The following is a 24201-nucleotide window of genomic DNA, read 5'->3' as shown; positions in this document are numbered from 1 at the left end:
CAATTTGGTAGAGAGCACAAAGATTGGACTCTGGAGCAATGGTAGAAGGTCGTGTGGCCTGATGAGTCCAGATTTACCTGGTTCCAGAGGGCATTGGGGTAAGAAGACACGGGCATATTCCACGATGGCGATGCCAGGATTCATCCGGCTCGAATTGTGACACAGCGTTTCAGAGCCTGAGACCTCATTTTCACACATGGATCCGTCACCACAGAGTCCAGATCTGAACCCGATTGGAATCTTTGGAAAGTGCTGCAGGCGCTTTGCGCAGTGTTCCGACTCTCCCATCATCAATACAAGATATTGGTGAAAAATGAATGCTGGATTGCCAACACTGGATGGAAATCAATCTTTTGGCGTTCCAAGCAAATATTAGTGTCCATTATCAAGTTCTGCCTCTTAATAATCTAATAACCTGCGACTGAAGCTGCGATTTGTCTCCTGTCAGCAGAATGAGAAGACCAGCACCTGCTCTTGTCTTTGCACCAAATCTCTGCTTAGTGTGAAAAAAAGGGAAGACGACAGTTTTACAGTGTGTTAATTAAACCGAATAAAGATGAAGCTGGTTCCTGGTGCCTCTTAAGTCAGCATCATCTTCCTGCCCATACTTGCGCCCAGACCCCATCCCCTCCCAATCCCAGCACCAAACAGCCCGACTCATCCAGGAATAGAAATATGCATCCTATCAGTACAGACTGAGACAGTTTCCACTTCTGGACCGATTTGAGAGAAACTGATGGAATAAGTCAAATCGGAGTCTTCACTCAAGCATGACATACAGTAAACGGCCTGAGGTTCCACAAACACTGACCAATTCAGTGTTTGTGGGAAATATAAATGCTCAGTGTGCTGTTTGATACCTGCGCACAGCCGACACACAATTCAATTACGGTTTGTTGCAGCATGAATGACAATAGATTACAAAACAGGCCAGTTTTTGGTTCCACTTGGTGAAAATTTGGGGGAAGACTTTGTGTGTAACACAGCAGGTGGTTTTCCATGTTAAATAAATGTGTTTTATAAAGAAAAGAGCTGAAAGGAAGAGTGTAATAATGTGATACTGAACGCATCACTGAGAGTGAGAGTCAGTCAGTTTTTATTTAACGACCTTTCACATGTTTTTAAGCTTTTGTACACTCTGCTAAATTAACTTTGGCCAGTCTGTTGATTTTCAACATCTAAAAAGTTTTAAATTCTTTCCTCCTAAAATTCCTCATACTTCAAGAGGAATGACCCCTAGCAAACCAAAACAAGTGCTTGGGGTCTTTTTTTTTATTTCATAAGGGCACCTCTGCAAATACCTCTGCAAAATTGCCATTTTTGGCTTAGCTGCTTGACTTTTCTTTAAGGTGCAGCTTTGTGATTCACATGTTTGGCAAAGGAAAAAAAGGTCTATGACTGAAGCTTCACATTTCTACTCTGGTTTATCAGGACTTTATCTGCTGGAACATCATTCAACACCAACAGAAGGCTAAAATAAAAATAGCTTCTTCCTAATGGAGACACGCCATTTTGGCTCGCTCTTCTCCGAATCTTTATATATATATATGTATTTTTTTTAAGCTAGTCCCTCTAAAATTCTTCCTTAAGGCCATCATTTGCATCGTAATGTGCCGTATCCCCACTCACCATTTGGTGTCACACCTAACTGTGGGACGGCACCATCTGTGACTGGTTTGTCCCAGTTCATCCCGGGCATTATTACTATCCGTCACCAACTTTTCTGCTGAGGACTGCACTCACGCATCTGCTCCCACGTAGCGCTCCAATGCCCATCATAATTGAGGATGATACTGTTCCCTCATGGCTGTCATCTTATAATAGTCCCACTTTCCTCTGCCCTCTATTTTCTCTCTCACATTTCTAGTGTGTTGCTGGTCTCCAGAAACCTCCTCCCAGACCCGGGCTGGGAAAAGAGACCGGACAGTGGTGGATTTCATTTACTATTTTCTCACAAAAGCACAGGATTCACACCTGAATAGCACCTCCATTATTCAAAGTTTAGCTGTGAAACCATATTTAAATTAACTAGAATAGTTAGTTTTATAGATCAGACTGGAACAAGCAGGTGGGACCTTCCCACTTTAAATTTTCCAGATTTCTTCATGCTTTATAGGTCAAAAGGCAGGAATTTTACAGTTAAAACTGGTAATTCATTAGCATTGACAAATAACACAAATTAGTAAATATTGCAGTGTATGAAAATTGAAATTAAAATATATATTTTTCTAGGGGCTGTTGATTGGACACTAATTTATGTGACCTCAGCTCTGTGGCGTTGTATTCTGCAAATCTCCAGTCATTGGTGTACGGAGGCAAAAATAGAGGTATTGGTACGCAGCCCTGCGGGACTCCAGTGCTGAGCGTCATAGTTAAGGATGGTGGTTGCCTGGTCCAGTCAAATACACCCTTAATCCATTGTCTAATGAGTTTGAAGTAAGATATACATGTATATTTAAAGTGAGCATTAAGCTTTATTTTTAAACAAGGTTTGAAACCGTGTGACTCTCTACAATCATCTTGTGTTGGAACCAAGGAGGAAGTTGAGCTCTCAACGAATAAGCTGCAGTTTGATTTCCTTTTTACCTCCTTTGAGTGACACCAGCGTGAGACAGAAGGCTGAAGCTTTGAGGTGCTAATAAAGGTGAGAACAGCCGACGAGCTGCAATTTTCCTTCTCAATAAGCAAAACCTGTTAAAACACAAGCAGATGATAATTCCTCTGCATCCGTGCACACATCAACACAAGACTGAAACTGCTCCTGGCACCCAGTTAAAGGCAACAGAGGATCTGAGGAGGAACAGCTTTTCATTGAGAACAACAGATAAGGCCAGTAATGTAACAGGCTTGATTTCAAAGCAGCTGATAAAACACGAGCCCGTATTTGGGCTGGTTTCCTTTCCTGCCCTAACATGTTCTGTCTGTGCATCGCTGCGACCTTTGCGTCCAAACCTGTGTGCTTTCAGGAGTAAAAGGCAACTAGGTCATCTGTGCAGAACAGACCTCCATTCAAATGTTAAATCACATTGCGAAAGGCATGACCCAGTTCTGCATCCCGCTGTAATCATGGCAGCACTAAAACAGGTAGAAAGAACCTTCCAGGCTCGCTGGCTCAGACACAACAAAGGAGGGAATTTATTCCGTCGTATCCTAAATGTTTAACAGATGTTTTGTGGCCCGATTCTTCAACAAATAACTAGAATAGCATGCCTAGTGCTGTAGAAGGAGTCCTAGCATGAGGGAACAATGAAACTGGTTGTTTTTATTACTTTCTTTGCATTATTCATGTTGCATTTGGAGCTTTACTTATTACGTCATTCACAAACTGAAAGTCCCAGCTGCGGATAGCATCGGGAACCTCGTTGAGGACAATTTCATGGACCACAGAGTTGTCGTCCGTGCCTGAAAAAAAAAAAAAAACCGTGCCAAGCTAGCTGCATGCCGAGATTTTTCTCAGACAAAAAAGTTCCTCGAACAAACGGGTTACATTTGACTACAACCTGGGTCACTGTTGTTGGGTACTCAAGAGTTGCACTCAAGGAAGAGTCGAGAAAGGTCAATTAATTGTTATGCAAATGTGTGTGATTATTAGTTTATTGAGCAATAGCTGGTGGTAATCATGTTTAAGCCTTGTGAGGAATCTCAGTGGCCAACTTCACCTTGGTTTCCATCAGCTCGCAGAAGTTCCAGCCAGGTCACAGGGTTTACAAGTCATAACACCGCTCGTGGCATCTCGCCGCGCTCCGCAGATGCAAACGATATATTTATATCAGCAGTGAAGGCTTGTGGGTGGGTGTTTTTCGGTGGGAGACAGGAGGCTGATCCACGATCAGAATGCTTCACTGCGTCTCCAAGCCATCAGCGTGCCAGTCAGTGGGCGCGGGGGAAGACAAATTACCAGAGGAATGACTGGAGTGTAAGGCGTGCTTCCCATTCCCAGCCTCCTCCAGATGGACATAATTAAACCATTATCCACCAAGTGGGGGCTGATGACTCCATCAGGACCCATTTTGGGCTTAAATAAACGACGGAAAATAAAGCTGCGTTCAAAATTGCAGCCCGCTTGTTCACGCACTGTGTACCAGCAGTGTGTGGGAAACCAAAGGGGGAAAAAAGCGGGTTGAGTGTTTTTCTTTTCTGTTATTTTGCTTAATGTTTGATGGATTTTAGTTAGCTTTGGATCCGGGGAGAACCTTTGAGGACTTCAAGTGAGCTCATCTGTCTTTTCTGTCTCCAAGAGAAGATACCAACCAAAAGAGGCAATGATTTAAGATGAGCCATTCAGGTACGAGAGCTGTGGAGCCCCTATCTCCCTTCTGGAGGCAAGTTTATCCATCTCCACCTCAGCTGTCCCATATATCTGCACTCAGGGTGGCAGGTGGACATGAATCAGGCTCGCCATCATTCACTTTGTCTGAGTCTCTTAAATTTGCTGCCACTGTCAACACAAGTGCTGCAGCAAGCAATCACAGCCACAATGGCCCCGCGTTTACTCCCACTATCTGCTGTATTTGAGTGGCCATATAAGCGATAAGACGTGGCTCTTCACCGCCGCGCCACGCTGTGCTTGGCCCCCACACGGGGTAGCAAATACAGGTGAGCGGAGGAGAGGTTTGTGGAAGGAATAGCCTTAGTTCTTACCACCGTCTAATTTTAATGGTTATGGCTCCTCACAAAAACACTGTGCAAATTCAGGACCAAATGTTCAAAGGTAAAAAGTCTGATCCAACTGGCTTTTTTTTTGGTTTGTTTACCTGCCCCCCAGCTGGCAACAACGTGATTTTCCTCTTCTCCAGTAATATCAGAGCAGCTGCTTCAGGAAGTGTCTTTTTTCCACCTTACCCTGATCTCTCTACATCGTGCCTCTGGTGTTTCTCCCCCTTTCTTCTCCTTGACAATGAAATACAGTGACACCAATCTTGGGGTTCCCTTGACACCCAAACACAGCTGTGTGATTGTCCCACTTTCCCACTATAGAACATCGCGCCTGCCAACACTTCCACTTAGTTTTACCAACAGTGACGCTGTCTCCATTCCATCTCACTGCTTCCTTTCAGTCATCTCCTCCCCCTCTTTTTACTCTCCCCGCTTCCGTCACTCATTGTAGGAGAGGATGGCAGCATCAAAGATAAGGGCCAAACAAAGTCAACATTCCCATGAACATCTGTTCGCTTCGCTCGCTCTGGTGCTCCATTTTACGTTTGATTTCTCTGTCAGCATCGGGGGAATGCCACTACGAGCTGCTAGCGTATGGCGTGCTACGAGGCTTTCAAAATGCCCTTGTCGAATCAAAAATACCGCATGTGCTACAGACATTGCTTTGTGATGTGACGAACGGCAGACCTTCAGTTCTCCCCCTCAAAAAGTGTAATGGACCCCTTCGTGAACTGAAAGGCGTCTGAGGAGTTCAGGTATCGGTTCGTACCCGATACAGGTCAGCCTCGACAATGTTCTGCTTAAAATTCTAATAAAGCGGCAATTCTTTGATGCCAAAGTGGAATTTCGACCACAGAACGACACCTGAATTAGGGATTAAGGCCCCGCCCACATGGAGACGGGTTGTTTCACCCATGTGGACATTTTTGGGAGCACGAGTATGTCAATCTGTAAACTGGCCCTGAGAGAGGATAAATTACCAAATGCCATATTGGCATTTCTGTGTGAACAACCTATATGGCTGCGTTACAGCGCCAACCATAGGCCAGCTATATATCACAGCATTTGAGCTGTTTTGTGTTGGCTTGAGAAGACGCCGTGTTTGTGGAAATCTTATCAAAGCGAAGTCGTTTCTGTGTGGTCCAGGTGTAGGTGTTTCTCTATGATCCAGGGTCAGACTAGACAACGTCACTGTGATACCTGTCCAGTTGAACGATGCAGTGAGAGCACGAACATCTAGTATCAATAGCTATTCTTTTAGTCCTGTTTCGCTTGTTATGAATGAAAGACCGGGGCCCTCAGGAACCCTTGGGGAGAAGGGTAGCATCAAAACTCTTACTCGATTAAAGTCGAGGTCAAACTCTGGGACTCACTCTTATGTGGTGTGGCTCTTCCGTGTGTAAAATGCTAAAAGTTGAAAATCTTGTTTAACTCACTGTTGTGTAACCGTCTAGCATTAAATGTTGGGAAAGACCAGGGACACTGTAAAAGTGGTGGCGCTTCACTCTCGACTGTCACAACAGACTGTAATAAGATGGATTGTCAAATGCAGAACACCCACGCGGAGGCGCATCCAGCGACCAGACAGAACACGTGTGGGGTAGATTATTTCTGCCAGGTTCACGCTGAGACCCAGCAAGGAAAAGCTTTCGCGCTCGCCATCCGCTGCCCTCTCAACCCTCTAATGAACACTGGCACTCACATCTCTTTGACATCTGCTCCTCCTCTCTCATCTGATTCTCAAGTGAACCCAGCAATTGGCCTCAAATCAGCCAAACATAATCCTGCCGTCCTCATGTTCTGGACAGCTTGTGGGAGAAAGACAACAGTGAGGGACAAAAGGAGCAAGTAGAGGTCCAGGGTCTTGGTCTACCTCCTTCTCCTCTTTGCGTGAGGAAGCAGCGGTGTTCAGCACAGTCAGTTAGCCTCACACTGTCTGCTATTCCTGTCTAATTGTTGTTATTGTTGGGCTTTGAGAAAAAGGTGACGAATCATTGTGGAAAAAGACAAACTTTGAACTTCCAGACTCAGTTTCAGTGTTGCTCTTTAGCTTCCCTCTTTAGCTTACATCGTTTACTCCAGAACTGCGGTTCATCCATCAAACTGTCTCCCTGAAAACTGGAAGAGCTGGTCACCCTGGTGCTTAACCCCTCTCCTCCTCCATTCAATCATCCCTTCCTCCAACACGTTTGTCATCATATTTGTTCAACATCATCTGCGTAGTTCACTCTCCTGTCGTTGAGGTGAGACACCCGCTGCTGGGCCCTGACTGTCACGCTGGTGAAAACACACTCGGAATCTCTCACATCTCATCGTCTTCCACACACTTATCGCTGGGAATAACACTCATTTTCCATCTCGCAGCCACTCCCACTCGACACCGTGCCACTACCACAAGCGACCCTGCCCCACTTTCCTCCTACTTCCCAGCAGACGCTCTGAACTTGTTTTCAGCTCCATTGCAGGCCTCCTCAGATGGAACCAGCACGCTCAGGTAACTGGAGGTGGCACGGGCTACACAATCGGGGACACGCATAGCTACGCACTTGAAAGGAAGCTGGGGTTTACAAGACCAAAACTCTGCTTTATGCAACATTTGTGCGCTTTCTGGCTGGCGTATAAGACAGCAGAGACTTCAAGGCTGTTTTGGAAAGAAGCCTTGAACAAAACACTGAATAGCAACCAGGTCAGGAGCTGTTGTTGTAGAGCTAGCACTGACCTTTGACATCTGTGAAGAAGAGGTGAAATGGAAAACACTCGCAGAGGAATGCCGTCTTATTAAACCTTAAAGCAGGGAGGAGCAGGATTCCAGAGATACTTCCAGTTACAACAGAAGATGATCCTTTGATCATATATTCTTTTTTTTCCCCACCAAATAACCTCATCAGCAAAAACTGTATTTAGCTCAATATGAATTTGTAAATACCCAAGTGTAAAGATTATGAGCAAAGTAGATTTTTCTTGTTTGGGTTAAAGTAAAAATCAGAGGGGTACCGTAAGTGGGGGAGGGGGAGTCTAAATCTATTAATAGCACTGGAGATGTTTGCTTATTACTGTTAGCAGTAGATGAATATTTAATGTCAGGAATACCTGCAAGTGTTTAACATTTGCTACCAAATTAAAGCCCTTATTAACCTTCAAGTAAGCCATTAATGTTTCCCTCTTAGGGTTATTTTAGATCCTAACTGCTGTTCTGTATGTGAAAACGATCATGATGACTGAGATGATGGTGATGAAGACAGTGTATTAGTACATAATGACCTGCAGGGGAGTTGGGCTGAGTGTGTGTGTGTGTGTGTGCGTTGAAGTAGGGGGGTTATCTGAGAGGAAAAATAACGCCTGGTTCCATTTTCTCAAGCTCAATTAAACGTCTTGTGACAGAGCACATGTGAGGGCATATCTGCTGCGCACCACTTGACTCCCATCATTAGGGCGCGATGGTGCCGGGCTACACCACTTTTATGAGCTTATTTTTAGCAATAATAACCAGCTGGTGAATGTGGATTGTGGCGATCACGTCAGGGTGGCTCTCCGGGGGATGATGGCTGACAGTGGAGGCTTTGCTGTGCTGTTGTGAATGTGATCAAGACACACTGTGAGAGAAAAGAGAGCTTGTTAATTCATTTATGTCATTATTGACACCCTTAAGAAATACACGTGAGCCTCTTTCACCAGGCTAACGGACGATTAGCTTAACCAAGAGTCAAGAAAAGTAAAACGCGTCAAAGTAACTGCCTACTAAGTCTCCTGCCAATTGTCTCATTAAAGAAAGCCTAATTATAACGTGCGCTCCCTTCCAGCAGCCACTCAGGTACATCGCCCTGGCTGTCAGGTGTAAACAAGGCTCACAGTTGCACGGGAAGGAAAATCAATCGACATCTGTTAATTTATCTCAGGCAGGAGACCAAATTGAAAAATGGATTGCTCGGCGTGCACGCCGCTCACATCAACGTGGGGTGATCAAGGAGCGATAAGTCCCAGCACCTGCTTAGAGAGCGATAATGGGCACCGCTGCCGTCTGGCCAGGCGAGCAACCGCGAGGATCTGATTTGCCGTCATGCAGAGAAGATGGTGGACGATGCCGGTTTAAGACTTCATGTCTTCCTATTTCAGCAAACATTTTCTCCCTGGGAAGATGCAAACTAGGACTGTCTCATAAATGTCCCCTCGTCATAAATGTCTTCCCGTTCAGCCGGTGTTATGCCGAAATGGCTGCGCTCGCTTGATGCTCATCCTCGTTGGCGCCCTAATCCCATTTCTCCCCACCGTGTCCTTTATTACCAGCCGCATCTGCAACACTCCAGTCTCCCCACTGGGATGATATGAGTTTGGGGTTATTTTATCTTATCTAAACAGGTGACTTCAGCGGGTGAGGAAAGCGCTCGCTTTTTCTCGGAGCGCAGCGGTCTTCATTACAGCCGTCTAATGAGTGGAATTGAAAGACAAAGAATCTATTCAGCGTTCATGGTCGGCTGGATCTTTACTGCAGCTCAGACTAATGATAATGTGTCCTCTGTTTTAACAAAGAGCTGATCCCGACACCCTCTGACTCATTACACAAGGCTTAACCAGGAATGTGGCTGCTGGTTAAACGACAGTCATCTGTTTACCTTACGACGGTTTTGCTAACGCCTCTAATGTTATGCTAACACACACACAGTACATTGTATTCTGTTTGGGTTGTCCACAGATGTGATCCTCAGCTTGTAAAGACTTTATCCTTTATTAGTTCACCGGATTTTATTTTAAACTGTCTTTAGTTTATGAAATATAAAAATAAACCACCGTGCAGAAGTTTCTTTTTTTCTGCTCGTGTGTGCAGCGGACTACAAGAGACAGCCATACTTGCCAGGAGACTGATGACCTTTTGACCTGTGTGTGAGCCAGCGGCCTCTGGTGGGTGATAACTCATGACCTGCTGGAGTGGAAGGGCATCCATCTCTCACCGGTAAGGATGAATGCGATGATGAACGTGGCCGCTCGCTGCTGTTTAGACAGCCCCGAAGTCAGAGCCGTGACAAACGACCCACACAGAGGGAGCGAGGACCGAGCCTCGTTTATCCAATCTGACCAGTCAACACAAGCCTGTGCTGGAACTGGGCTACAGGGCGGCCGCGGAGCCACGATGGAAGCAGAGTTGTGAAGGGCACAAACTAATGTGAAATTCTTGATTATTAAATACAAACAGGGGTATATGTACAGATGGGACTCTTTTCCACTATATTTAACCTATATTTAAATATAACGGACTGGGGTCAATGCAGCATCTCAGTTTTAACCCACGTCTGACTGGAGGCACAGAGCATCTTCCTCTGAAACCAGACTCAACATCCTGCCCTGGTGAGAACACAATCACCATTCTAAACCACTCTGCCACTTCCATAAAATTCAACTGTGCACGAACAGCACTTTTACTTCCAGGGAGGAAGAGAGACAGAGACTCTTGAAAAATAAAGATTAGAACAACAAACAGAGATGTCATTCATTTGAGACGTGTGTATCACCTTTATCTTTTTAAGTCTTGCTGTGAGATGAACAAGAAAAATCAACATGCAAAGCCAAATCTTTGATAAGCATTTAAGGTGCCAAAGATAATTAACAGAGAGACAGATGAGGGAAAATATTCAGCGAGTGTTTTGAGTGACTTCCCATTGTGTTTGGACCGTAAAGAAGCTCTACAGCTTCTCTCCTTACAGGTAAAGGTGTGACATCCCCTTTAAAAAGCAACTTTCTTTTCACAGCTGCTGAACAGATCAATTTCATTAATTGGCTGTTTTATTCGCCTTCATTCCAAAACAATACGGCTGAATCGAAAAGTGGAACTCTGAGTGTCTGATCTCGCACCCTCAAATGTGATGTTCCGTCGTTATAAACAACCTCACTCCCAGAATCATGCAGCACCTGAAGTGTGATGTTAGCATGGAAGATAACAGCCTTTGAAACAACCCTCCTGTGACCACACGACACGTTTTGGTGATATATCACCAGTTCGGGGTGTGAGCGCCAGGTTTAGGGGAGCTGTAAAGTGTTATCATACTTAAAGTTAAACCCTTAGCAACAATACAAACGCAGACTACACTGAGTGTCCCCACAAGGGGGCAGCACACATTGGGTATGGAACTGGAATCGATCTGTCTCTTGTGTGACGAAGCCATGAGCAGCGGAAGCAAATGTAGGTAATTATATCTTTTAAACATACAAACGGGAGTTTGGAATATAGTGTTTCTGGTGCCAACTGCTAGAATTTTGGTACCCTGATGAAGTTTTTACTGCCATCTTGTTTTAGGCCAGCTGTCAGAGCAGGTAGAACAATCTCAGACGTTGAGAAAGGTCACTACCGACACATCTTTATTGTTGCCGTTTCCTGTGTGTGTGTGTGTGTGTGTGTGTGTGTGTGTGTGTGTGAGTGCGCGAGTATAAACGTCTGCGCGATTGTGACAATACCCAATTTGTCTTCCACACAAGTCTGCGCACGTACACGGGTGAGCAATTCCCTCCTTATCCAACTGATGGTCCTTTCAAATTAAAATGAACCTCCATCACGCTAATAGGGGGAGGCGAGAACAAAGCAGGAGCTCTCTGCAGTCAGCAGGAAAAGCAGGAGGATTATCACTGCTATCGTCAGGGCCATTATCATTAAACCCGCTCGTCGCGCTTCTCGTCTACTGCAAAAAATAAAAAAACCTCAACGGCCGTCCTGAGTTTGCTGCAGTGCAAAGTTCAGCACAGAGCCGAGCGGCTGGTTTAATGGGAACGCGTTGTATCCGAAGGCAGACGATCGTTTTGATTTCAGTTACTGAACACACAACAACACACTGATCTGTGACAGATCTGGCGTCCTCACTGGTTTGGATGTTTTCTGGATGTGTTTGCAGCCCCTTCAGTTAACAGTCAACATAAGGACGTGGGCCCGACGTTCACAGTTGCATCTGAGCAGAAACACAACATTTTCTGATTGGTTGGTAGTTTTTCACTATCTGCCAACAGTTTGTGAGGGAAGATCTCCTGTAAAGCAGGTTTCCACCTAAGGATTTGCTGATTGAGCAATTTTGCTAGTACTGTGTGGTGTTGTTGAATAATCGAAATCACAGACACAACGTTGTTCCGTCACTCCACCCAACTCGACTCAACTCGACTCCTCTCCTCTCCCCTCCCCTCCCCCCTCCCTCCTCTCCTCTCCTCTCCTCTCCTCTCCTCTCCTCTCCTCTCCTCTCCTCTCCTCTCCTCTCCTCTCTTTTTCCTTGCCACTGTTGCTTGTCTGGGGTCAGGCCCTGGGATTCTGGAAAGTGCCTTGAAACAATTTTGATTGTAAAAGAGGCTATATAAATAAAGATTGATAAAGATTGAACTAGAATCTCGTCCTCCAAGTCAGAACTTTCGAGTGATCACATGTGAGATAACAAAAATAAAGAACCATGGCAACCACTGGAAAATGCAACGTTGAAGAGGACACACAAGAAGAGGGAATGATGATGGACTTGGGACTTTTTTCAAGGTAAAGTCCCAAAATGCTTCAGCAGGTCGTACATATTAAACAAGTTTAGCATTCACGGTTGTCGGGCCAACCATTTTCAGGGGGAGATTATGGGGACAAATTCCATCTTAACAGAGGTTAGAACCACAGGAGGATCTTCTCAGATATTAGATAAAGTGGCGTTTGCCGCCTTTGGTTAGGAAGGAGGGAAATCGGGACAAAAATAGCCACTTTAGTGAGGAATTTTATTTTTGTTTTTGCAAGAAAATCGCTAGCCCGACCTTTAATGCTCACGCAGGCTGAGGAAAGTCTGGCTGGGCCAAACTGACGACCTGATCTGCCAAGTCAAAAATAAACGTGACATTTTGATGTTGTCTTAGAATGTTCCCAAACCCGAGGCTGTGTTTACAGTTCAATACTTCCTCTCCTTTAGCGCAATATTCAGGCTCTAAAGTCTCCAGGGGGAAATTCCTGTCTCTGCTCAACTGTTCAAACTACCGGTACCTAATCTGAAGATTCGCTCAGTCGTTTTTTTTTGGCAGCTGACAAATGTCAACGTGCTAGTTGTTGTTTGCAGAATCCTAATGGGACTTATCGGTTCATCCTTTTAACTACATCACAATTCTCTCGAATAATTCTGTCTAATTCAGCCATACTGAGCATCAACCAGGCAAACTGTCGGAGGGCTGCCCCAGAGACCCAAAAACCGCCGACCGCATTTTCGTTGTCAGACGTGTTGCAACGGTTTGTTGGACAGTGACCACATACGTTCCCTCATATGAAATGTGTAACAGCGTAGCAAAAATGTCTGTATATACCGCCAATCAAGCGCTAACATTAGAGTACGTGATGACCTGTCATGACCCTTCTACATGTTTCCACCTTATCAGTTCAACCAGAGGATAATTTGCAGTGGAAACCAAGGATCCATTTGAAAAGACGTATAGGTTTGTTTACATAATAGCAAATTAAGGTTTAGGTAAACAAGAGAGCTGAACCAGGACATCAGGCAGATGTGCTCCAGCTGATGCGAGCAATTCTCATCGGTGGAGCAGCAACATTATCGCCGGAGGCGAAGCTCTGATGGGGACATAGACGCTACACCTTGTGTCTAAAATTGGACTACTGTGGCTTCATCTGTGACAGCGTCTCCTCTCTTTGTCCTCTATGCAACACAACATGAGTAGCCTGGGGTACCGCACAGCCTTCACCCTTCCCTGACAGCTCCGGCCCCCAAAGCACCACAGCGGGATCAGCAGTGAGGAGGCGGGGGCGGCGGGGTCCAACAGGCCCGAGCCCATCCGAGCGGGCCGCTACCAAAGCTCCGCGTGTGCGGTGACAATTCAGCTGAATCGGAGCGTGTGCTCAGGTGTTATCAGGACCAGGCCAAACACATCCTGAGCTATCAAAGGCATCGGATGAGCGATCGGCGCTCTCAGTGTTTCCGGCAAACGCAAACACATCCATTCCGCTCCACCACTTCAGGCTGTACGGATCAAAACCAGCACAACAGAGGGGGGGGGGGATAAACAGCCAGTTGGCGAAAACAGGACTTTGCGTGGCAGCCGGGTCAGGGGTCTCACAGCAGGACTCAACATGCGCAACTTTCGCAGCCTTAATGTAAGCAAAGGAGTTTCTCTTAAATACCTTTGAAAGGATTCGGTTGGATAAGTCCGCCGGTGTGTCCTCGACGGAGCCCTAAAGGACGCTAGAGTCGACGACGAGAGGGAATTTACTGTAAGGCGAAACTGTTATTTAACATCAACGCGTGAGCTGAATAATGAAGCAGCCTGCAAACTCACATGTGTGCATTTATCATTATCATTTCACTAATCTGCCATTAAGCAGCTCCATTAGTGCACAGATCTAATGTGCACATTTGCAGCGAATCAAGCGCCATCAGATATATTTACATAATGAAGAAGTGGGCGGCTGCACTTGACCCCTCGCACGTCAGGTGGAAATATCACAGTGTGAATGGGCTGTAAGTTTATTAACCGAGCTCAGACCTCTTTAGAGCACCCAGATAGAGCGCGGCTCATAATGCTAAGCACTTATCACATTACGCTATAATCCCTGCTGATATATTGCATCATAATGGTGTTTCCAGCAAACAGATAAAGGCACGAGTGGCCGGCTGATAAACTCATTCTCTGAAGGGTGATTGGCCAATTATAAGTCGGCTACTGCAGCAAGACACGCCTTCCCTGCCAAGCTGTAAGGGTTGGTTCTGCGTTTCAGGGGGGGCTGATGGTCCGAGAGTCTCAGGGGTGGAAAGATTAGCCAGAACGAAGAGCCACACATGTCAGGGGTCAACCTGCTGGTCAGAAACCACATAATTACCTTATAAAACCCAGTTTTATGGATATTAATCCAACATACGTGAGCAAAATAGTCCACTCATATGGTACCTTTAGGATTACAAAAGCAAAACAGGCATCCAGCTAAGAAACAGAGCGTTAGCATGTTGGGGACTGGGCTGGACCGGTTCCAGCACCAGTGCAAAGAGAACATGGAAGGTGTTCTGGTAGGAGGGGATGGTGTCGGAAGGCCGAGGTACCCTTGAGCAAGGTAGCAAACCCACAAATGCTCACACTGGGCTCTGCGATGAACTGCTGACTCATCCATGGGCGTAGCCTGCCTTCGCCCATATGCGCCCCCTCCCTGTGACCCCGAAATGGATAAAGTGGTCAAGAAGACATCCGCATGGACAGTGAGAAATTTCGCCTTTTTCGCTGCAAAGCATCGGAGCCTGCTGAAACCTGCATCCTCCGTCCCTCATTGGTGGTGGTAAGTGAGGAGCGGTGACGTTAAAAAACAGGCAGAAGCAAAAACAGGAAGGACACAAGCACACAACACCAACACAAACGCCAATGATAAGGAAAAAGTTGCAAACAGTCCTCCATTAGACGGTCACAAACCGCCACAAAGAATCAAAACACCACCCTGCTGTCGCGACTGTCACATCACAGCGTCCCCCATGTTTCCATGACAACCGCAATAGAGGACACACAGCAGAGAAGCGCACCCACTAATACACCTCGTCAATCGACGACAAAAGTAACCTTTTTATTGTAGAAACCACACAAGGATACGAGGATGTTGTCCTATTTTTGAAGCATTTGTCACTTGCGTGTTTAATTTGTGACAGAAACTTTCCATATTTTTGTGAAGATGTCAAGACTGCCCGGTAATTGATGTTAGCTTTTCCTGGAATAAAATAACACTTTAGATCATAGAGCTCTAATTTCAAACGTCACTTAGACTCACTGTGAGCTGCAGTTCAGCCACGGTAGCAACAGGGTAGGTATTGAGTTGTCACCGCTAACACGTACTGATGCCGGCTCCTTCACCTCACGCAGCTGCTCAGATTCATATTAATGACCTAAAAATCATCTGTCCTGGCGGTGATTATGGTGATTGAGTGTCTTCTCCAGTCCAACTGGAAACCCCATCAAGGTTAAGACGAGTTTCTGAGGGAACAGACACGCTGCGGCGACTCGCTGTGCGCTCGCTTTGCAAAACGGAGGTTGTTAAGGTGTAGGATTCGCTCCGACCTCCGGAGAGTGCCCTCAGGAGAGCCTCTCTGTAAAATGCTCCATCTTATTAATGGAAATGAACGCTGTTAGCTCCCCTCCCCACCCCCCTCGGCCGCCAACCCCCTGCTCCAGCAATAAGACGTGTCTATTCTGGACTAAAGTCCCCTTCATTAACGTTATCTCAAATAGGCACCCAACTCTGATGGTGACAGAAGGGACGGTGCACTGTTAAGCCGCTTCATCCAATTTTATTCTCGCATATGAGGAGGGTTATCCGTGTTAACTTTAGCAACGTCAGCAGGCCGGGACAGGTGGGGCTGCTGAACCGAAATCTGCGGGTGACAGTCGGCTGTCAGTCTTCCAAATCCTTAAACGTCTGGGCTGATTTTCCGTGTTTTGAACTGGAATAAATATGCAACATTTCAGATATCATCAATCAGCGGCAGCTAATCAGTGTGATTTCAGATGAGCTATTTCCTGCTCGTGAAAGATGCCACCAGCCGCCGCGCTGCGAGGGTGCGAGAGCGCACCAGAGGAAACCAGCAGCAGAGTGTGAGCCGTTGAGGAGGGGAGAGACAAAGCAAAGAGGAAAGAGGGAGGGGGAAAAATGGGATTAACGGCAGCCCCATAAAGGATCTGCTCCCTCTTCAGGCCATCATGACTCAGGGAGGACGGCACAATTACAGCTAATTAGGATCATAAACTGGAGAAATGTTGTGCAGGGGGGAGTCCGCCCCATCGACAGATTGGATTAAATATTCAATCTGGTCCAGATTATACAACAGGTTCAAAACAGAACATTTCGCCGCTGCTAACTGCTAACTGCTAACTGTGTGGATGCCGAAACAGCGGCAAGTCCACAAACTTCTGTGAAAGAGGAAGCAAACGTATGAAGGACCACGTTCCTGCCCCTCGTGAAGGCCCGTGTCATGTCACAGGGGCGCAAACACACACGTGTGCGAAAGTCTTCCAGACGTGGGCTGGCAGAGGAGTCGACAAACGATGTGGGAGCGGCGGAGAAGAAAGGCGTCACTGGGATAACAGTGAGGCAAGTATCGGGAATGTGACCTGGTGGGGGGATGGTGCAAACTGTAAACCCACAAGGGGGCGCTACCTCCTTACAGGGACAGAGATAAACACAGCAGGAGCGCAGTGAAATCGTTGACATTTCTTACATCCGACGCCACCTGAAAACCCCTCGAGTGTCGCCGTCTCCCTCGTGTTGTGTCGTCTTGTGGACTGTGGACGCACAAACGCTGACAGGAAGCGGTAATGCTGCTGACTCGCTGCGCTGCGACACTCTTGATGAGGACTGACAGGTCACCGCGAACGGCAGCACGCCGGCGGCACGGTCCAACGCGTTTCCGTGGAAAAGTCTGGTCTAACATGCCGGCGGATCGGTCCTGAAGAAGATCGTCGTCAGAGCACATTTGTTAGCGGCACGGCAAATTCTCTGCTAGCTCCATTGCTGTTATGAAAGCTGTTGTGGACAAACAGACAGAGCATAAAGTATGACTAACGCAATTAAATTTATGTCCTGTGTTGCCATAGCAACGGCCACAACAAGCTACGTGTGATGTGAGTAATCGCCTCTGCCAACTGTGGGAATCTGGGAACAACAGACTAATTAGCTTAAGTGTCAACGTCTGAATTATTCTAAATCTGTGCTTTGATACCTCTGATTCACTTTTTTTCCACAACTCGCCTCTGAGCAGCTCTGTGTGCGAGTGCGTGCGCGCGCCTCACAGAGACACGTGGACCTCATTTTCTGTGCTTTGATTTAAATCCCGAGCCCCAAACAGGCCAGGGGGGACTATTAGGAGATAATTGCTAGTCATGCTAACGTGCTAAAGATGTGCCATTCCCGCACCCTGGTCATTTTACCGGCCGTCCTCGCGAGACCACCTACTCAAAGGCAGGATCCCCCCCTCCCCGATGGAGGACGGCGCATCCTAAAGAGCCGACACCTCTGCAGCTCCCCTCAATCAGGAAGTGCTTGTAAACGCACCGAGCCATGCGTGCGCACACACGGGGGAAGCGCGGCGCCGCTTCCATCGGCGCTGACCTTCATTAACCTCATAAATGCCAGCGGTGTTTTCGTCGCAGCTCTTAATGCGGTTATCAGCGCCGGCACAAACAAACGTGACAGAAGCGGTTGGGGGGCAAAAACTCGAGCTTTACATCTGTGAAATACAGTGTTTCCCTTCCCACGACACACACACACACACACACACACACACACACACACACAGACACGCTGGTGGCACTGGCAGAACGCTCTGGTTCTCCATGAAAACATGGAGTACCGACACAAAAGCAGGTTTAGTTTAAAAGACAGTGAGGTTTTGGGATAAAAGCCTGCGTGGTCTTCACCACCACCACCGTCATCATCATCATCATCATCATCATCATCACACACTTGGAGCATTTGTAGCTGGAGTGAAACCACTGCAGCTATCAGCGAGATCTCAGCGTTGCATTAGCTGGAACTGGCTAGTTTTTAACTCTCTTATTACCCACCGCTCCACTTGTGTTGATGCTATCGCAGAAATTGTGCTGCATATAAAAGAAACTCGCTCCCTTTTTTCCTTCCATTGTAATCTTCGCCATTTACTGAGGGACACTGACAAAGCGGCATTAAGAGCGCGCGGAAATGGAAGTATAGCGCGAGGGCCCGGCACGTGATTTCTGCTTTAAAAAAATCATAAGAAGAAAAGAATCCTAAGGGACTAAATTATTCGTCTGAAGTGATATTTTTTGGCATCTTTGCGGCTGTAACAGATCCAATGTGACTGAAGAGTTCGGCTAAAACTGTCTCTAAAATAAGCACTTTATATTTCGCTATGCATCCCATTAAAGGTGTTTTCACCCCGAGAATTTAGCAGAACTCTGTTTTGGACCCGGTCTCCTCTGATGGCGCTCCTGTTTTCGGTTCCTTTTGCCTCCAGAGCGCGTCAGACAGGAGAGGAGCGCCGGGTTTCGCACTCTCACCTCCGATGTCTCCGCCTCACGACGACGCGCCCGCCTTCATCCCCCCGCCCCGGTCACCCTCGACCCTTCCAGCCTGCAGCCACCTCACCAGGAACAAGCGTGTACAAATAATTGCGGCATAAATTATGCTCCACTCTTTTGCGCGTCCCCCCTTCAGCGCGGTTGATCGCGCACTGATCTACAGTCTGCAGAGAGCTCAGGCTGATAAGTGAGGTTGTAAAAAAAATGCTGGTCTATAAATCCCAGCGGTGCTTATTTTGTTCATAAAAAAAACAGACTGTGGGTTGAAGAGACGGGAGCGAGAATCCTGCAGTTAAAGACAGCGCAGGTTTTTACAGAGGGACGACCGTCACATGCCTCTAAATTGGATTTTAGTGAAGGACTGGAGGGTGGGGGGGGGGGGGGGGGGGGGGGGGGGGGGGGGGGGGGGGGGGGGGGGGAGCTCACAAATCACTGTGATGGACTAAAGAGGGGGACAGAATCCTTGTCGGAGCCATGACACCGGTCAAACGCTGCGCAAACAGATGCAGCGAGGAGCTGCGGAGAGAGCGCAGAGAGGGAGCCGTTTGCAGCAATCCCGACCTGGAGGTGACGGGAAGGAGACGCCAATAAATCCCCCAATCCTCAATCTGGACAAATCTTTCATTCGCTCTCACAGCCGCACCAAGAAAATCGCAATCGCGGGGAGAATGGGCGAAATTAATAAAAGTTCTGCAGTCGGCGCACGCATGTAGGTTTTTTTTTATCTGCAAATAATCTGCAGCCTCCAGAGATTAAAGCACCCAAATGCCATGTAATAATCCCTCTGTGACTTTAGAGCTTTAAAGGCTGTAAATATAATTGCGTGACATCTCAAGAAGACGATGGGATGGAGGCAGAGGCTGAATCCGCCTCAAAGTTTAATGCGCAGCCCTGAACCGCGCGGCTGCTTTACGTGTTGTCGCAGAGAAGAAACCTTCCTGCGGGGGACACCTCGGTCTGGAACGGGTGGGCCCTCCTCCCGCAGCTCCTACACGAGTCCGCGTCCATCAGCACATCCCAGAGTCACAGTTCATTTGCAGCCGGTCCCTGAACCGGCCCCTAATGTCCCGTGTTATCAGAATGAATCAGCGGCGCTGATAAATTAGCCGTTGTGACGCACGCTGCGAATAGGGCCCGTCAGCTAATGTGCCAGCGTTCGTGCGCTACTCATATGCAATGCTTAATGTTGTGGAACCAATTCTGCCGTTTCCATTATGTAAATACATTTGCCTCAGCACTATATTTTATGTATTGTCTCCCTTGTCTCAATTACTTGAGCTATTAAAAACCAAGAGGTTATGGAAATGCGGTGCGGTTGTCTGCTTGGAGTTTCATGACAAGTGTAAAGTGTTTATGAAAGCTCGTTATGCGTTCAATCAGGGCGGGACACGCCAACGCGCACGGCAGCATTCATCCACAGTCCACAATGTCGGGATCTTCATGCAGAACCGACAGCAGCGTCGGCGTGATGGTCTCTTCTACACGTGTAACTAAATAACGGGAAAGAGGCGTCGCTGCGTTATTCAGCTGCTCTGGAAACATGAAGCAAAAGTCACGTTTGGGTGCAGGCCGGAAATAACTTAGAGGAATTCAAGCCTTAATTGGCACATTAGAAAGAAGGCACTTCTTAATGCTTTGTAAATTGAGTTCTCTGTGTCTTTCAGTGGGAGGCACAACACGAAACAGGCTGGTGTTAAATGACTCAGACTGGTTCGAACAGTCAACAAGGCTGTGGAGTAAAATGTGATCACGGTAAATGAATAATAATAAAATGAGAAAAGTCAAAGTGAGAGGTGGTGAGGTGCAAAGCCGCCAACAGTAATAGTGTTTCTTATTTATATTTCCAATGAAATTGCCCATCCAGGCAGATTACAGTTACTTTTACGCGAGAAAAAAAAAAATCCCGCAATTGTGCTACAGCGCGTCTAAAAGACAATTAATGACGAAAACACTAATCTGGTCTGAATTAAAAAGTAAAAAATAAACAACCCCGACGGCTAGAAAATGTCTGATAAATTAACCAAATGTGCTTCGCTTTCATTCGCTGCGTGCGAGGCCAAATATTGTCTCCAACCTTCAGCGTTTTAGTGTTTTATAGAGCTGAATTTCGCACAGCTGAGCAGCAAAGTTCCGGCCGTTAATGAGGCAAAAATATAACTTAAATATGTGACAGCCTCCAAGAGAAAGAAGCTCTGGGAAATTAGTAGCAATAAAACGTGGCCGTTTGGGGCAGGTTTCAAGACATTTTCTTACATTATTTTCCTTTCTATTGTCACTTCGTGGTGCGCAAGACTTTATTCCAGTAGTTTTAAATTAAAGTAACGCCCAAAAAATGAATTAAATGAGGAAAACCATCTACTTTCACTGCTGAACTTACATTTGAGGCTGTGAAAAAACGAATCAACCAGGTGTAAATGACTTCGTGGACAGACAGCAACCCCGATATTAAAGCTAATTGACTCATTTAGTTTGTCATCGTGCATTTTTAGACAAAGCGCGCTTGATGACGCCTAAAAAACCGCGGCGGCAACGAAACTTTTCAAGACATCCAAGTCAAGTCACAGCGACGAGACGTTCCAAACGACAGCCATTTCCTCCCGTTTTCAGTGTTTATTGTCATTTCATTTCCAAATACTGGTCGCAGTGGAGCCGCCGCGGGAGCCGCTGCGCAGGAGGGCGGCTTTTGCGCGGGCGAGGAGCCGCCAAGGTGCGCACGACCTCTGCTCGGAACAAAGAAAGACAGAAGACGGGCGACAAGTCCTGAAAGAAGGTAAAGTTGTACCTTTTCTCTTGGAACGCCTCCTCCTCCTCCTCTTCAGCTTGCATTTGACCTGTCCGCCCTGAGCCCCGGACGCGCGGCCGCCGTTTCCAAGTAGGGATGCCATCAGCGCAGCGCAGGAGGAACTTGTGCTCGCTGGCTCGACTCTGCTCTTCACTTCTGAGTCTGCAGACCTCGCTGCTTGCTAAAACGCAGCGTCCTCGGGTTTGACGGAGACTCGGGCTATTATTTTCGGCCGTCGCGCTGGTTTTAGGCGCCTCAGCAGCGGGCGGGGAGCGCGTCTCGCTGTGGCTGTATCACCTCTGAAACTCCAGCTCGCCTCCGGCTCAGACAGGCTGCTCGCTGCGCAGCGCGGATCCGCTCAGCAGCTCCGACACCTGCGCGCAGTTCTCGTGCGCGCCTCTCCCGACAGTTTTCTGCGCGTAACGCGGACCCACGTTCACTTTGTCCTCAAGCACACAAGGCGTCTATCTATTTGCTGCCGAGCTTTCTAATTAGGACCCAATCGTGGCGATCTGGGCGGCGCGACATCACCGACGACACCCAGCAAAACACACCCCTCACTCAGCCGCCACTTCACTTCACCGTTGCGCTGCATTTATTGCGCACGATCCTCAAGTCTGTGGGATTCTGCTCAGACTTTAGACGAAGGTAGGTTCAGCTTTAGACAGAAACACAAGTTCTGCTCTTCTCTCTCCTTGTATCCAATGATATTTGGGATTACAGATCTGAAATAAAGCCCCTAACTCTGTTCCAAAGTCACTGACAAGTCCTTAAAGGGAGATTATGGTGACAGGCAGCAAATATGTCTCAGACTGAGGCAGATTCCACTGTTTTCACCATCATGTTCCCTTATTATAAAAATCCTTATTTTTGTGTGTGGTTTTGAGGAGAATCCTGTTTGGAGGTCACAGTGGACCTTCAGCAAACTAAGGCTTGCTCTCTGACAGGCTGCTGCGGCCACAGAGTCTGAAAACTGTGACAGTTTGGCATTTTTGTCTAAAAGTGCAGTGCCGAGGCTTTCAGAAAGCATTTGGGTGTCCATAGCTGCAGGTTACTGTTTTACTCCCCGAGCCTTCTGTTGTGGAAGGTTAGATCTGGGCTGGGAGGCGGCGCCGTGGCGTTGACACATCTGGTGCCAGAGACAGGCGGACGCTTGAGAACTGACGTTAGAAAATACGACAACGTCGATTCTGAAGGTCACAGGAATCCAGTGACCTTCAGTTTTTAAATGTGCTGTTAAAATAAAGAATTAACCCCCCCCATCCACACACACCCCGGCCCAAAAATGATGTGAAATGTCTGATATCAGCAACTTGAGAAACTGGTGAATTGCTATGGAGAGAAGAAAAAATAAAACATGTCGGACTGAAAAGTGACTTTGAGGCTCTGTAGTTGGGTGGAAATACTTCCTCTCAGGCCAGGGGTGGGGGGTGTGGGGGGGAGAGGGTGAGGGGCCGAGCACCAGGCTGCAGGCTGCCCCAGGACACCCACAAATATCCATGTAAATTGCAGTTTAAGAGAAATCAATACAAGCGACAAGTTGCCAATGCCACTATCTGGGACTATAATGAAGGTGTGTGTGTGTGTGTGTGTGTGTGTGTGTGTGTGTGTGTGTGTGTGTGTGTAGAGCATATAAAAACAGTTGTACTTGGGATTTGGGTATTTAGAAAGACAGAAGGGAGTCACAGACAGGATATTTGGGGATTTATTTCAATAGTTTTTGATTACTTCTGTTTCTTCTACAGATCCCTTGATCCCAACAATGAGGTGGAAGAAGATCCAAAGTTAAAAAGAGGAAAAGAAAACACCTTGACAGGGAAATCCACTATTCACCGTCTTTTGTTCATTTACTCTGGTCATTATTGTAGTTCCCGTTAAAGCCCTACATCGAGCGCGAAGATTACCCTGATGTCGTCTTCGGGATTATAAAGTCGTCTGTTCCACCTCACAAAGATCTCCTTAAAAAGAAACCCAGATATCAAACTCCTACTCACAGAATAGGTGCTGCATGCAAAATCAGCAGTTTCTGCCAAAACTCCTTTATGTGCTACTCTGAATATTAATTTTCGGCCCTGTAACGTGCACACGCACACACAGAGTTGTGTTGTGGACCCACAGCTGTCTCACCTGGGTTCTGGTAATGCACTCATTTATCCTGCGTCTATAAGGAGGTCAGACCAATGGTCAATGGTGGAGGTAAGATTTACTCCGGCTGCCAGAAGAGGGAGCCAGATGTTCTACATTACAGGTAGGAGGCTCAAATGATTATGGATCGGGAAGAACGGGACTTTGTCTTTCCAACACAACAATCACCCGTCTGTCCTGATGAGGCGGTACTGACCCACACTGGAGCCGTCTGTTTCAGATATTTGCCCCGGGGGTAGGGGGGGAGGTTCATGATCTGTTTGTGCCTCCCCACCTAAAGCCGGATGGATCCCGAGGAATCGGCCGACTCGGGAATATGAACTGAGGTTGAACTGAGGGACGGATCCAGGACTGATGGGGGGTGTCCTGGGTCTGCCGTGGGGGTTTTCAGGGAGCCGTCCTGACCACCTGTGGGCCGCAGATCTGGGTGTGACAGGTTTTAGAGGAAGCTAACGTGAGTCCAACGTTAATGATCAACTCCATATTGGACGATTAAGTGCGTTAAATGGTTCCTCCGTTTTCGGTGTTTACCCACTGGCATTAGCTTGATGTCACATCTGAGGATTAAAGCGAGTCTGATGTAAATTGAGATT

At 47.1% G+C, this 24201-nt stretch overlaps 1 protein-coding gene across 2 annotated transcripts in view; it reads right to left on the bottom strand.

Moving 5' to 3' along the window:
- adarb2 (adenosine deaminase RNA specific B2 (inactive)) overlaps window positions 1-22104 on the bottom strand; it is a 112029-nt gene extending 89925 nt beyond the window's left edge. The window contains exon 1 of one of the 2 annotated variants that reach the window (XM_029843003.1): window positions 21464-22104. In XM_029843003.1, coding sequence (XP_029698863.1) covers window positions 21464-21566 — 103 coding nt within the window. In that variant the 5' untranslated portion in view covers window positions 21567-22104. Of the gene's footprint in view, window positions 1-19594; window positions 19702-21463 lie in introns of those variants that run through there. The other variant, XM_029843004.1, reaches the window with a different exon arrangement.
- Window positions 22105-24201: the final 2097 nt, after the last annotated feature.

This window comes from Takifugu rubripes, chromosome 10, assembly GCF_901000725.2.
Source record: "Takifugu rubripes chromosome 10, fTakRub1.2, whole genome shotgun sequence".
Taxonomy (NCBI): domain Eukaryota; kingdom Metazoa; phylum Chordata; class Actinopteri; order Tetraodontiformes; family Tetraodontidae; genus Takifugu; species Takifugu rubripes.
This window is presented reverse-complemented; position numbering and strand designations above follow the sequence as displayed.